A 13,986-nucleotide genomic window follows, 5' to 3' on the forward strand; every position below is an offset into this window, starting at 1 on the left:
ACATAATTATAAAAGGTCCGAGTTGTTTACTTCTTTGCTTGTGTTTACATGACGGAGTAGCCAGTCCCAAGTAAAAATGTAGCCTACTGATTAAATTCACCATGCCAACAACAGCACCGTTTGCACTCCCAAACTCAATTAGCCTATTTGTTGCTTATTTAAGAACAAAACTCGTGTTGCTGTCTGTCCGGCGAACTCCGTTGCATCAGGCAGCAAAACTTGGATTAATGAATCCAGCTACAGTGGATTAATAAAGACATACTTTATTGCTATACGTAAAGCATGAGTCAGACTGAATGTAGGCCATGTATGCACACTCCACATTGGCATTAGTTTGGAATTAGCTGTTCAGAACTAGTTTTATTTTAGCAGGCGCCAGAGCCTAGACAATGACAAACACAATGACACAGGCAATGGTGGTGGAAAGTAACAAAGTACATTTACTCAAGTACTGTACTTCAGTACAATTTTGAATTCCTGACTTTTACTTGTATCAGAGTATTTCTACATCGCAGTATTGATACTTTTACTTCAGTAAAAAATGTGATTCCTTTTCCACCACTGCTGCTTTTACAGCAATCGACATGCAGACAAAAAAATGTTTAGTTATGTGTGGAGTCACTTTGTCTCTCTCTATTTGCTACTACTATGCACTGACTGCTATTTTGTGTGTGTGTGTGTGTGTGTGTGTGTGTGTGTGTGTGTGTGTGTGTGTGTGTGTGTGTGTGTGTGTGTGTGTGTGTGTGTGTGTGTGTGTGTGTGTGTGTGCGCGCGCACACGTTTACTTGTCTTTTCCTATCATAATACTGCTGTTTATCATCAACATTACTATGCTGCTCCCATGTGCAAAGAGACAAACAAGTCATTTTCTACTCTCATGTACCTGTACACAAGACATAACAATAAAGAACCTTGAACATTGGATCATCAGGGTAGAAGGTTTACCCTGCCAGCATCCAAATAGTCCAGCGTAGAATGTACTGGATACAAGTATGGAATTCCTACACTATACAACTAACCAGCAGGGTATAGACGAGGAAAGCATTGGAGAACACAGAACTATTGTGTCCTGCGTCACATTAGTTGGCTGGTAAACTGGGATGGGGTATGTGTCTGAGACTCACATGAACTATCTAGGGATCGGTAGTAGGGCTGGGCGATATGAACATAATCAAATATCAATGACCATTATATGTTTGACCAAATATAATGTTGTGACGATAATATTGTAATATCTAATGGGTGGCCATAGCTGAATGAGTAGAGCCCGCCTGGGAAACTAAAAGTCTGAAGTTGTTTCGAGGTGAGGTGTCCCAGAGCAAGACACTTAAACCCTAACTGCCCCCCTGTAGAGCTCGCCGCTTATTTATTATTATATAGAACAGGTTGAAGGTATCTCATATCACGATACTGATGTACTGATACTGTTATTGCCAAACAACGCTAAATTAGCAGTAATCATCCGTAGATCTCGTTTTCCACCCAGCCAGGTGGCATGCGGTGCTGCTGTTGTCGACTCTGCTGCTGCAGCTGCTGCTGCCTGCAGGTCTCATAGATGGCGTTGGTCACGAAGCCGCTCTCGCTCTCCGGACTGGACACATTCTCATAGTCGCCGCACTGGGCGGTGTCAGTGGCAGTGGTGTCAGTGGAGGAGGAAACGCTGAAGGTCATCCTCTTGATGTCTGCCGATGTGACGCCCGACAGGGCTCCGGTGTGCCGGAGCTTGGTGATGTCACTGGAAGCATAAGGTCCTTGTACTGGTCCGGGTGTTGTTGACATCCAGGGTTGTGTGGCCGTGGGATAGCCGTCCGTCTCTGCCTTCCTCCTATTTAGATACGACATGGAAACAAATGACACTACTTCATCTGACACATCACACAGTAGCAGATCTGCAAGCTCGAAGCACGAGCTTGTAGATCTGCTACTTTTAGATCCTGAAAAGTAACAGTTTTGAGAAGTTCTCCAAATCAGTAATGAAGGACAATGTTTTCAGCTACTGTAGTGTGTGTGTGTGTGTGTGTGTGTGTGTGTGTGTGTGTGTGTGTGTGTGTGTGTGTGTGTGCGTGCAATAGTAAGCCTTGCCGAGCCATGAGGCAAATAGGGCAGGAGCCCTGTTTCTGTAGCGTGAGGCAGCTTGATGTACACCTCATTTACATATACAATAGGTCTCCCACTAATTCCTCACTACATCTGTTTGTGTGCACCCCCCAGTTCATTTCCATGAACAAAATGCATATATTAGCATATTTTATCAAGAACATTGTGGGTGCAAAGTAAAGAATAGCACAGACAGACATGATGTTTTAAGACTGTTTGATGTATGGGATTAGAAACTTTAGGCTAACTGTGCTCCCAATGTCACTGATACATAAATAGATATGAATATGTGCACATGGGTGTGTTTGTATATTACTAGCAATGAGGGAATTTATATTCAGGTTGGTCATTTAGCTCCAAGTAATCACATTGCATTTTGTCAAAGATCACCTCATATTGATTCTTATTACTTTTTGCAACAAGAGATATTTATCACATCCTCAAAACCCATTTAAAATCACCACCAGCCACCGCCAGAACACATCAATAAATACAATCTATAAATCACATGGAATTTAGCAAGCATGCCAATTCACAATAATATACTAGGATAGGATAGGATAGGATAGGATACGATTTAGCAAGCATGCCAGTTCACAATATACTAGGATAGATAAGATAAGATAAGATAGTCCATTGTTAATCCAGTTCAGTTCATTCAGTCATCATAGCAACATTATAGTCAATCACTTCCCTCCTGAAGGCAGTGTTGTTGACGTGCTGTTTGACAGCTGAGTGATTTATCTGTAGTCTGCTTCAACAAACCCTCTATTGGCACTGTCCTTCAGAAACCCCAATGAAAATATGGCCGCTTTTATCTCCATATTCCATCCTTTTGTGTTAGAGATCTTTGTCATAAAAAACCTACATGAAGGCCAAGAGCCACATGGAAGCAAGACTGTTATTAGAGCTTAACTTGTTTCTTTTATTTGAGAGTACGGTACCTACAAAGTAAGTAGCCGTGGAAACCAAAGCTCCCACAGTTCAGGAGCCTATCTCCCATTTCCCTAGCGTTTGGCAGTTTGATGTCCAAGACAGTATAGTCTCTGGTCATGACACTAGTATGTCGCAGGGATTTCCCCCAATCCAACCCTTGATGCTGAGTGCCAAGCCGGGATACATTGGGTACCATTTTTATAGTTTTTGGTAAGACTTGGCCAAGCATTGAACCTCGACCGCCTCACAATCTCAGGGCGGCCGGACACTCTAACCACAAGGCCACTGAGTTGACCTACATACAGATTCAAAACAGCATCGTGTTATTTGGGGTGGTGATGGTTTTTACCTCTTGGCCACCCGTTTGTAGCAGAAGAACGCAGTGACAACCACCAGCAGCAGCAGGACAGGGATGATGGCATAGAGGACGTAGGACAGACGGAGACTGTTGTCTGACAGGGACACTGCGGAGGAAAACACATTACTGGCCATTACTTCACTTAAACACTTCAACCCTAGCGTCCCTTTTGGGCATGTCATAATGGGTCATAACATTCAGCAAAAATAGGCAAGCATTCTGCAAAAGTAGCCGATCTGAAAGCTCACAACGTGCCGCAATGTTGACACTCTGTGTGCTTGTAGATGTGCTATTTTTGGGCGAAGAGATTTGGTGCAGAGGGGAAATTAGAAGCAGACCAATTACAGAGCCCTGGGGGGGACCCTGGTCAACTAAGTACACAGGGTTTTAAGTGGATATGCCTCATTTATAGTTAGTCATACAACTGTGTTGCTCAACCAAAATAACTGACTTTGAAGTTCAAATGAAGTTCAAATGAAGTTCAAAGTTAGTAGTATAAATTAGGCTTCAGCCTTCTCAGGATTCAGTCATTTTCTATCTACCATTTTTTACTGGGGAAACAAAAAGCAGTAATCCTAAATAAATAAAACATCAAGCATCAAAGGTGAAAGAAGAAAGGTTGTTCTTCTACCTGATGGCTCAAGTAGTCCTATTTTTATCCTCTCATCACTTTCTGTGGTAGACGGTAAACGTGGCCTCAGTGATGGAACTGGGTCATGGAGAAATGAGATTAACATCATCAGAAACACTTTCATTTATACACAAATTAACCTTGTTGGAACCTGAGAAAGTGACTGAACAAACACGGGAATAAGAATGTGGGAGGATAAAAATAAACTGAATACGTGATTGAGCATAATTGTTGGCATTTAGCGCAGTACTCTGTGGACCGCACAAAATTGCATTTCACGTAAAGTGACAATTAAAACCTCCTGAAAATTGCATTTCACGTAAAGTGACAATTAAAATCTTCTGATTCTGATTCCATTTCCTTTGTCGAAAAAGTAAACTACAATAGAGTTAGCTGAATAACAAGTAAGTAAAGTAAGAACAATATGCACAATAAGGCATAGAAACATGGCAAACTGAACTTGATTTGGCAGTGCCCGGATTTGATGAACCATGAACTTGTGGTCCAAAGGCAAGAGCTCTACCTACTGAGCTATCCAGACACAATCAGATGTTCCATTGTAAACAGCTAAATCATTCAGTGTTTTAAATAACAATTGGAGTAAGACTAAACTTTGCAGGACTACTAGTCCCACAATTTGGTGGCACACACTTGAGCCATATGTCAAATCGACCGGCTTCATCGGGAATCGTGTGCTTGTAAACCTACAGATTTTGTCCGAATCGGTACACATGATCTCTGGACCTATCAGACTGCGTTTAAAAAAAATCTGAATTTTAGAATTTGTTTTCCGTATCGTTCTGCCTTAATCGCTGTCCGAAGTTAGTGGGAGGGGCCTATTTGCCACAAATCACGAACGGAATGTCCAATCCATCCCAAATTTGAATCAGATGTCGCAGGTGGTTTAATCAACCAAAAGCCAAAAGCGATTCCATTTTCATCCAAAGGGGGTGCCGCAAATGCGAAAAATGTAACAGTTTCTTGCAGAAAAATGATTTTTGGGGGGATAAATCCCCTCCGAATTACTTACACATGATCACAGGGGTGACGTGACATTGTAATTGGCTAGCAATATTAGTGGGAGGGGCATATGTAAGCGACTGTGGCAACCACACTCTTCTAGTTATCCATTACTAGTGTGTGTGTACAAACTTCTCTTCTTTTTTTTCTTATAATTTTTATCCCACGATTTTGTAATCCATTTTTCACCCCTGTGTCAATTATCTAATGTGATCCCGGCTCTACACACCCTCCGCCAAGTCCCCATATATGGGGGACATGGGGAGAGCAACGGACTTGAACTCATGCTTCCTTCATGCCTGAGTGTCCAAGTTGCTCCTTTACACCTGACAGGGGGGAGTTTCCCTTGTTGGACGTAGCGTGTGGAAGGAACACGTTATTCCAACCAGTTCCTTTCCCCTCCATCAGGCACCCCGGCTGGCCAGGGGGAGGCAGTTTAGAGAGCAGGAATACTGCATGTGTTTTGTGAGGGTATCTACCCTAGGGGACACGGGGAGAACATGCAAACTCCACACAGAAAGGCCCTTTCGCCAACCCCGCCTCGGGTATGGGCAAACTTCTCTTCAACTGGGATTTCAGATAATGGTCCATAGATTGTGTGTAGAACGTTTCACGCAAATTGCTCAAAAATCCAGGCAGAAAATCAGGTATGAGCATTTTTCAAACTGCCCAAAATGGCAGAATATCTGAGGGTGGAGCGTATGTATTATGGGCAGAAGAAGAATTTTCACAAAAGAGCAATTTTCATATGGCTCAAAAAACCTTCATTTTTTTCCACTTAAATAACGTAGTTTTTGTCCGGTCCAAAGTGCACGTCTAGACATTCGTGCATTTTGATCAGATCCTGGGAGGAGATGGATTTTAACTGTTTTTCATACAATTAAAAATGGCAGGTGATCTAGAGGTCAGAGGTCAAAAGTAAGAGCACGAAAATTGTTCAGCATGAGGAGACGCATATGTGTATCGAAGTTTTATTGCCGATTCATGAGCTATGTGCGTTCAAAGTTTGCATTTTCAATTGAGTGCTATAGCGCCACCCTTTGGCCAATGGTTGTGGGCTTCGCATCGTCACTGTTTGGCAATTGGCATGGCCCGCTACCATATTGCAGAGTTTAGCGAAAACCTGTACGGTTCTGCAAGAACTGCTATTGTTGGCGGAAGGAGAAGGGAAAAAAAATAAAGAGATAAGGTTTTTTCCTGACACCAACAAAATTGTGAATGATTATATTAGTGGAATTTACACATTCTTGAATCTGGTACAAACTGAAATATGTTGTGTGGAAACCTTGTATGTCCAAAACCATTCCTACTTTATTAGTATTCAAAAAATATAAATATAGTGAAAATAGCTGATCTACAAGCTCGAGATGATCTGCTATTTTCACTATCTTTCACTCTTGTGTGGTGAAGTAGGCAAATAAATAAAACAATGAATAAATAAATAAATGTGAAGATACAAGGTTTCTGCCCGACAGCAACATTATGTGAGAGGTTATGTAACAGAGGACCTCAGTCTATTTTGACCACTAGAGGGCTTCTTTCAAACACTGTAGATCCAAGTGGGAACAACAAAGAGACAAGCAGATGAAGAACAGCGATGCAATGGTTTCTTCTGACTTTTCCAAGTACAACCAAATGACTGATCCTTCAGGCTACCTACAGTATAATTGTCCTTCTATTTCTCAGATATACCTGTATGACACATTGAACATTTTCTGCTGTGTGGTTGTATGCGGGAGCCTACCTGGTTGTACCGTGTTCCCCGCCACTGTAAATACTGGTACTCTTTCTGTAAAAATGCAAATATTGCAAGGATATGTGTGTTAGCCTCAGTCAGTCAACTAGGCTTTTTTAAGGCAGCAGTTGGCATTAGTAATCAGTTTGTTTTATAGAGCACAATGTAGAAATACTCTGCTACAAGTACAAGTTCTGCATTCAAAATGTTACGCGAGTAAAAGTAAAAAAGTAGCCTACCGGCATCAAAATATATACACAAATAAATGCAAAAGGTGTGTAGAATATGCACAGACAGACCTTGTGACTGTACATCACTGAACTTCTCCTTTAATTATGTAATCCTGAAGAAGCATGCAAGAAGCATTCCCTGCAAATCCAGAAGCTATGCATGTATTGCTGTCTGCTGTAAACATTGTATGTCCATTGTCCACACGTTCCTTTCTCAGTATAATTTAAAAAAAATAAAGCGTGTAACTTTTTATTAATAAAATGAAAATTTGCCCCATCTGTATGTTAATACAATATACCTTATACAATTGGGGTGGTTTTATTCAGTCTCCCTGCTCTTCTATTGAGACATTTAGATTGTGTCAAAGGTTTGACCTGATGATTCAATTTATCCCCTGAGCAAGCATGCAGGCTCTATTAGCTCAATGGTAAAAATGTCACGACTTGCGCAGGAAACGGGGTATAAATCCGGGGTAGAAAAGGAAAGTTACATAGTGCAGCTTTAAAATAGTGAGGGGGGGAGGAAGCCGAAGCTCACAACATGTGGCATCGCAACAGCGGTGTGGGGGTCCGCACCGCGGCCGGAACCCTGACATGAGAATCACTGACTTCATGGAACCAAATGGACCTGCTGTGCACATGTCCATGTGGTGCTATTATGTGCACTCCTCATGGGCCAGGAACAACAGCAGTGGACGGCATGGTGGTCTAGTCACTCACCTTCTGGGTATTTGCAGACATAGTTGTTCTTGGAGTTGCAGTTGTCGTCGTTCCAGTGGAACAGGAAATGGCCTTCCTCGTCAGGCGGTGCAGAGGGCTGGTGGTACAGCACGGCACACATCTCTCTAGCGCAGGACGGCTCGTCCCAGTGCCAGTTCCTGCAGGACATTGGATTGGAAACAGCAATCTTTGATGTCGTGCCCTCAATGGGATTGTTTACGATTTTTCACACTGTTATGAAATCTGCCACGCTCCTAACCACATGAGCCCTACCGCAGAAGCGCAGTACTTCTCAAACCTGCAAGGACCCCCTGCAGAGTCCCATTTGAAAATGTTTTGTGCCAAGGAGAATATTTGTTAAGAAAATATTAAAAAGTTTCCAAACATTTTTGATATTATTCAAAGGAAAATAGCAGAAAACGAGAACGCGCTTTGATCTCCAAGATTGGCTATTTTAGAATAGCCAAATGGATAAATTGGTTAAAACTTACCTTACCCATTCGAATATATGAACAGTGAACACCCATTAGAATATATGAACACCAAATTATGTACAGTGTGGGTAAAGCGATTTAATAGATCATATTATTGATGAATTAATTTATTATTTTGAGGTGTAATCAGTCTGGTCTCAGAAGCACTTGCCCGTTGGGCAAGTAGTACAGGAAAGGTGCAATTCTGGGGAAATTGCGAATTGTGGTTGCCTCAATCACACAGATGCCTTAACCTCACGTAACCAGGCTTTCCACCTCAGAGGAAAGCCTGGTCCGTGTTCCGAAATTGCCGTGTGAACCGGCCTGGAGTGGATGGTAATTAAAAAAAAAATTGGCTACATCTAGCTACTTCAGCTACATCCGGGATAGGGCCTGGAGCATCGCTAAATGTGCTCGGTTGCTGCAAATCGCTGGGCGCTCTGATTTAATGGTCTTAAATACCCCCGGGCGTTCGGGGTGTTAATACTGATTAATAGCAAACCAAATAAACATTCAGACAAACAAACATGCAGACAGACATTCCCTTGATTATGTGTTAGATGATTGTGTTGCTGTATTATCATATTTTACTGGGGACCCCCTAAAGGACCCCTGGGGGTCCCCGGACCCCACTTTAAGAACGACTGCCCTAGCGTGGTTATTCTGAGGGGGAACATTTGGCAAAAAGAAATGTGTTGTGATCTTGTAATTGGATTTCTTTAGGAGGGAGAAATGGAGGGGAGGGACCAAGTAGTATCGATCCCCATTAGCTGCCAGACATGGAAAGACATAATACATAAGTTAATCGTCTTATGCTGACTGAGTACTGAGTAGCTGCAGATCATTGATAGGCTCTTTGAATGTATTTTTCTCATAGCCTGTATCTGCTTAAGCTTAATTAAAATAAAATAAAATAAAAAACAAGCACAAAGCAGCATCCCCAAATGTGCACCATCCGTCCCTCGTAATCAAACCCAGTATTAGTGGTAACACCCACTACAGTACCAATCACTTCCACTGTAGGTACAATGTATCATGGATGTAGTTTGTACACATAGACGTCCACTTCTGAGCAAAGACAACTTAGACAAACACTGGCATGAACAGTGTGCACAACCAGTAAGTGCCCGGTGAAGTGAAGGTGAATGAAGAGTGTGAAAGATAGATGTTAACAATCTCATACATGTCAGAAAAACAAACCTTATAACAAACAAAATGTATTTTGGAGAATCTTTTAATTATACCAATATTTTCCTTGGGTTAGATCGCCATTTTCATTTGGCCAACAACATAGACCACAAGTTGACAACAGCCAGCTTGTACACGTAATCCTACGGATAGCTGTGACGGCGTAGAAGTAGGACAAAGGCTCTACTGCAATCGCGCTGCCCGTTATTATTGCAAAAGTAGGTCGTTGCTATGAAAACCTGCATCTCCCATCCATCCGTCAGTAAGTCACCCACGCCTCCATATATGGTCACGCCTCGTGACATCACACCTCCACATATACCGTAGTCACGCCTCGTGACATCACACCTCCACATATACCGTAGTCACGCCTCGTGACATCACACCTCCACATATACCGTAGTCACGCCTCGTGACATCACACCTCCACATATACCGTAGTCACGCCTCGTGACATCACACCTCCACATATACCGTAGTCACGCCTCGTAACATTGCGCCTCCATATATGGTCAGGCCTCGTGACATCACGCCTCCATATATGGTCACGCCTCGTGACACGTCACACCACCATATATGGCCATCTCCATATATGAAGATCACGACACTGACCTCATCTAACCATAGATAACCATACATGGAGAAGACTGGATCATCACCTAGATCTGCATATATGGAGCTGGCCAGCAACTCTACATCTGACCTCAAACCCTTAGATCTCCATATATGGAGCTGACCTGTTCTTCTGACATTCCATAATCACTCCCCACCAGTCCTTCCTGTTCTGACATTCCATACTGTATGTTGATCTGACCTCATCAAACTCTGTACACTCAAGACACGACCTCGCCCTTTAGGACAAGGTCGCTTCTCGCCCTCAGGGCGTCTTACTTGTGTTACGTATGTCCGCTAAAATTTGTCCCTGCCCGTCTCAAGTTTTGCCATTGACGATGCACAGAGAAATTACGTCATAAATATGACGTAAATTAAACATCAAAACAGTAAACTTTGTTTTACTGGTATGTTTTTAAAACTCTTTTCTTGTTTGTTCTCTGCCCTGTGAAGCACTTTGCGATGCATTTCTGTCATGAAAGGTGCTATATAAATAAAGTTTATTATTATTATTAAACGCCATTGAAGGGAAAATCTAACCCATTTTGGGCAGAAACCCCTTTTGGTGTTAGCATTATGTTATGCTTTAGCTATTGAAAAATAGCAGACCTACAAGCTCATACGAGCTTGTAGGTCGACTGACATAGAAACATAGCTTTTTCAGAAAACTGTCAGGATGTAGAAGACATTTTTAGAATCTGGTCTCAGGTCAAAATGGGTTAAACGAGCAAATCAGCTAACCAATCACAGGCAACAGGCATTCTGATTGCCAGTATGAGATGATGCATGATGATGTATGAAGAGCTCCCCGCCCCTCCACACAGGTGTGTTTTTGTTAACAAAATCAATAGCCAAAAACAATGCATAGCAAACATAATTTTCCAGGACCCTTGATAAATTCCAAACCTTTTCCAGGACTGGAAAATGTTTTTTCAGAATATTTCCAGGAATGTCATGACCGTGGGAACCCTGGACTAACTCATGGTGGAGAAATAGGGAGGAAAGAATAGATGTTTAAGCTTAGGTATTATGGTTGAAAATGACAGTGTTGAGACATTAGGGTTAAACAGCTGTACCCTAGTACAGCTGTTTAACTTTGCTTCTGGGGGGCCCCTGGAACAAAATAATTAACCAAATACATATAATTTTGGGCATGTCATATGAGCTTGAGATTTTTATATTATGTTGGTTACTTTTGATGTACTTGACGTCTTATTAGTTTATGTTTTTCATTATAGAGATTTTTAGAGGTAAAAAAAGGTCTTAAAATTCCTGAAATTGTCGCATTAAAGACATGCAGAAACCCTAGGCCTTAGATACACTTATATTGTATGCTGGTATGTTTACGATGTTTTACAATGTTGCACATTGAGCGACCGTAATCATCTGAGGACCCCCCAAAGTCATTTGGGGACCCACTTGGGAGTCCCGAGTACGACCCCCAGTTTGGAAACGGCTTGCCCTAGAGGAGAACACACAGTGCAAAGGTATAAACTCGGTGTGTAACGACAGTAACGTAAACAACAACCTGAACTTGGCCTTGCTCCCATCCAGCCAGTAGTACTGCGATGGACACGCGGGGGGGCTGCTGCTCCCGGACGCGCGGTGGCGCTGCGGGCTCCGCCGCAGGCCGATCCAGAAGTCCCCGTCTCCGGCCTGCAGCTGCTGTATGAACCTCTCGATCAGCCGCTGCTCGCTGTCCGTCTCGATGCTCAGCAGGTCCCCGCCGTCCTGCCGGCAGGTCTGGCGGGCATCCTCGAAGGTCAGCCGCCGCCTGCTGTCCTGGATGTAGGACACCTTGTAGCACGGACGCTCTGTCCCTCTGCGACAGATCCTCTGGCCTGGAATGGACGGAACATAGTTCATCGCACTAATCGATAACAAATAAATACAACTAAAATCAATACTTTTAAAGGGGGGAAAATCTATTAACCACTTAAACTTTAGCCAAAAATAGCAGATCTACCGTACAAGCTAAAAACGAATAACACGCCACGCACGCACAAAGTCCATAGACTTGGCTGCCACGTGATGTCACGGGGGGGGGCACAAAGGCAGAGCTTGCCCTCAAAAATAGCAGAACTACAAACTCACACCACCTCGCAGGCTATTTTCAGCAAAGTGGTTTGGTGCACTGTCTGTACACAGACTACAGGGAAAAAGGAGCAAAACAAACACAGAGCCAATGGTAGCCCCATATGTGCCCTCTCCCTACGCTCGTTCTGTAGGAGCTACAGAATGAGCGTAGGGAGAGGGCACATATGGGGCTAAGCCAATGGTAAAGTTTACCAAGTATCGAGGCTTTATAGTGGTTTAAATGTCTGAAATAAACAAAAACTATTAATTTACACAACACTGACAGTCGATTTAGCTGAAGACCCTGCATATACCTGAATGTCCCTATGTGCACTCACTGCACTGTAAAGCATCTGGCTTAGACACATGAATAATGAAGCCATTAAATCAATGTATCTTGCTTCAGAAAGCAAAACCTTTGACCAGATTATTTCCCTAACCATATAAATTCAATATGAGCTAGCTAGGCTATATTTCTATTATTTTGAGAACGCAGAATGCTCAAATCGAACATGAAAGTAGAGTTTGACGTTTTCCACATCATGTGCTGTTTTCAGTGTTTTGTTTTGTTTGTTGATCTCGTGTAAGAAGGCCTCTACTAGCCTATGGGGCTATATCTTTCACTATGCCTACTGAAATAGCCATGTCAACAGAACACATTTAAACTCTCATAATAAAAAACAACAACTTTAAAGTAGCCTATCCGAACACAACTTTATTGTGTGGGCCCGGGGGGGGGGGGACTCTGATATTCAACTCCACGTCTTTTAAACAAAGTAACGTATTAAAACAGCCTAATATTGATTTCCACGCTCAAACTATGTCCTACTTTCCGTTAGTTTTTCGGCTAGTTTCTCCGCAGTTATAAGGATCAAATCTTACCATTTATTTTAGACGCGGATCCAGGGTGGAAGAAGACGGCGATAACGGTGCCAAAGAGTTTCATCAAATCCATTTCTACATTGTTCAGTCTTTGTTTGTGTTCGTGGCGGTCGGGTGAGGGTCAATATAGGTCCAAATATGAACACATCATGATGTTTAACTCGTGTTTTTTCCTCCAGGCAGCTCGATCTGTGGCAGTTATTGTGGACTGGAGAGAGACGGGCTTCAGGGAGCAGTTTAGGAGCGGCTGTCCAATCACGACGAGGTGGACTGGTTGAGGTATGCATGAGGCTACCCGTCGCTGGAGGGTCGCTGTCGGGTTGAAACCCCGTATGTCCAAAAAGCAGTGGTGGAAGTCGAAGTACAGTAGGCTGGCTAGTGGGCTATACTCACATTGTACTTATGTTACAGGAGGTAAAAGTATCAATAGAAATACCGGTAGTCTGTTAAGTAGCCTACAAGTTCGGTATTCAAAATGTACTTTTGAAAAAAAGTAGGACAAAAGTAGGCTATTTAGTAAAAAGTAGGCTACTCATTGGATTGTGAAGGTCTCATTTCACAAGTTTTACAATGGGATCTCTATTAGAGATCCCATTTGTAGATCTGCTATTTTCAATAGATCTCTATTAAATAGAGATCTATTGAAAATAGCAGATCTACAAGCTCACTTTGCGACAGGTTGTGAGCTTGTAAATCGGCTATTTCCAAATAACCAAAGTTTAAATATTGCTGAAGTGCTTATTAAATATTAATGTTAGTGATTATTAAGAGTGTAAGCTAAATGCCTCAATTAATTGTAAATTGTAATGTAGGCCTATGTTTTGAAATAACCTAAATCTAGAAAGTTTTCAAATAAATGCAGTGGAATAAAAGCCTACAATATGTTGTCAATAAGTAAAAGTAGGCCTACTGAAAATGAAATACTCCGGTAAAGTAAGAAAAACTAAATTGTAGTAGGCCTACTTGAGTAAAATGTGTTCCACTTTCCACCACTGTCCAAAAGGTTACTTTTCAGGGAATGAAAAAAA

General features: G+C 42.3%; 1 protein-coding gene across 2 annotated transcripts; it reads right to left on the minus strand.

The window, feature by feature from the left end:
• Positions 1 to 247: 247 nt before the first annotated feature.
• On the minus strand, positions 248 to 13,250 carry laynb (layilin b). Of its 2 annotated transcripts, XM_079514323.1 has the most exons (7): positions 12,959 to 13,250; positions 11,529 to 11,841; positions 7,728 to 7,885; positions 6,787 to 6,831; positions 4,023 to 4,100; positions 3,383 to 3,497; positions 248 to 1,825 (listed from the first exon to the last, which is right to left on the minus strand). In XM_079514323.1, exons 1-7 carry the CDS (start codon positions 13,029 to 13,031, stop codon positions 1,459 to 1,461), a joined length of 1,149 nt encoding a protein of 382 aa, XP_079370449.1. In that variant the 5' UTR covers positions 13,032 to 13,250; the 3' UTR covers positions 248 to 1,458. The 2 variants fall into 2 exon arrangements, with proteins under 2 accessions (XP_079370449.1, XP_079370450.1); XM_079514324.1 differs by lacking the exon at positions 4,023 to 4,100.
• Positions 13,251 to 13,986: the final 736 nt, after the last annotated feature.

The sequence above is a fragment of the Electrona antarctica genome, assembly GCF_951216825.1.
Source record: "Electrona antarctica genome assembly, chromosome: 11".
Classification (NCBI taxonomy): Eukaryota; Metazoa; Chordata; class Actinopteri; order Myctophiformes; family Myctophidae; genus Electrona; species Electrona antarctica.

What these genes read in the sequence shown, in the direction of transcription:
- laynb (XM_079514323.1), bottom strand. Translation starts at nt 13,031, where the DNA reads ATGGATTTGATGAAACTCTTTGGCACCGTTATCGCCGTCTTCTTCCAC. An exon ending in GGGAGCAAGGCCAAGTTCAG is followed by an intron (nt 7,886 to 11,528) that starts GTTGTTGTTTAC and finishes AATGTCCTGCAG; the next exon opens with GAACTGGCACTGGGACGAGC. An exon ending in GGGGAACACGGTACAACCAG is followed by an intron (nt 4,101 to 6,786) that starts GTAGGCTCCCGC and finishes TCCATGACCCAG; the next exon opens with TTCCATCACTGAGGCCACGT.